The 986-nt window shown below is 57.4% G+C and overlaps 1 protein-coding gene across 1 annotated transcript in view; it reads right to left on the bottom strand.

Moving 5' to 3' along the window:
- CSMD1 (CUB and Sushi multiple domains 1) overlaps positions 1-986 on the bottom strand; it is a gene marked incomplete at its 5' end in the record, with an annotated part of 650,642 nt that overhangs the window by 35,627 nt on the left and 614,029 nt on the right. The window contains one exon of the mRNA XM_014528690.1: positions 8-139. Within this exon, the coding sequence (XP_014384176.1) occupies positions 8-139 (132 nt within the window). The remainder of the gene's footprint in view (positions 1-7; positions 140-986) is intronic.

Genomic DNA, 986 nt, shown 5'->3' on the forward strand with positions numbered 1-986 from the left:
CAGGTGCGCTCGGGGGAGCCGCGCAGCAGGTAGCCCACCTCGCAGGAGAAGCGCAGCAGGCTCTTGGCCTTGAACTCGTCGCCCAGCCGGGACCCGTGGGCGGGGGTGCCTGGGTCTCCACAGAATCCAGGGTGGTTTCCTGTGGAGCACAGACACACGTGGCCACACACAGGCGGTGAGACGTGGGAACACAGGCCGCCGAGTTGAGAGACTGCAACGTTATTACATGAGGACTGAGCTCAATTATGGGTATAGGGCGTCTGGCAGCTCGTGAGAACGGTCTCACGGAAATGGGAGACCTTCAGACACTGTTCTGGCCCGGCCAGCATGGCTCAGTGGTTGAGCATCGACCTATGAACCAGGAGGTCACAGTTTGGTTCCCGGTCGGGGCACATGCCCGGGTTGTGGGCTGGATCCCCAGTGTAGGGCATGCAGGGGGCAGCCGATCCATGATTCTCTCTCATCATGGATGTTTCTCTCTCTCTCTCCCTCTCCCTTCCTCTCTGAAGTCAATAAAAATATATTAAAAAATAAATAAACTGTTCTTGTGTAACTAACACCACAACAGTCTACTGGGTGTGGTCCTATTGGCTGTGGTGGCCGTGGGAAGGTCACACGCTGGGAGGGTGCGGGGCTCCGTGGGGAAGCGCAGTGTAAATGTGCAGGGTGTGGGCTCGCGCGCAGTGGGGATGTGGAGGTCAGGCACGTGCCAGATCGGGTTCTTCGAATTGTGTCCCGGGTTGCTGATTCCTGAGTTTTATTTATTTAAGAAACATTCGTGGAAGAATTAAGACGATTACTTTTTTGGGGGGAAGACCAATGTGATTATCCATCAGAGAGGCAGGGGAGGCGTGGGAGGATTCGGAAGAAACACAGAAAAGGGACAAAGAGCAGAGAGGGACTCACGGGGCCGAAGCCACCAGCCGGACAACTGGGCGCCAGCGAGCCCCTGGGCGCCGGGACAGAGCTGCTGGCCCCTGGGCACC

Source organism: Myotis brandtii, unplaced genomic scaffold (genome assembly GCF_000412655.1).
Source record: "Myotis brandtii unplaced genomic scaffold, ASM41265v1 scaffold646, whole genome shotgun sequence".
NCBI lineage: Eukaryota > Metazoa > Chordata > Mammalia > Chiroptera > Vespertilionidae > Myotis > Myotis brandtii.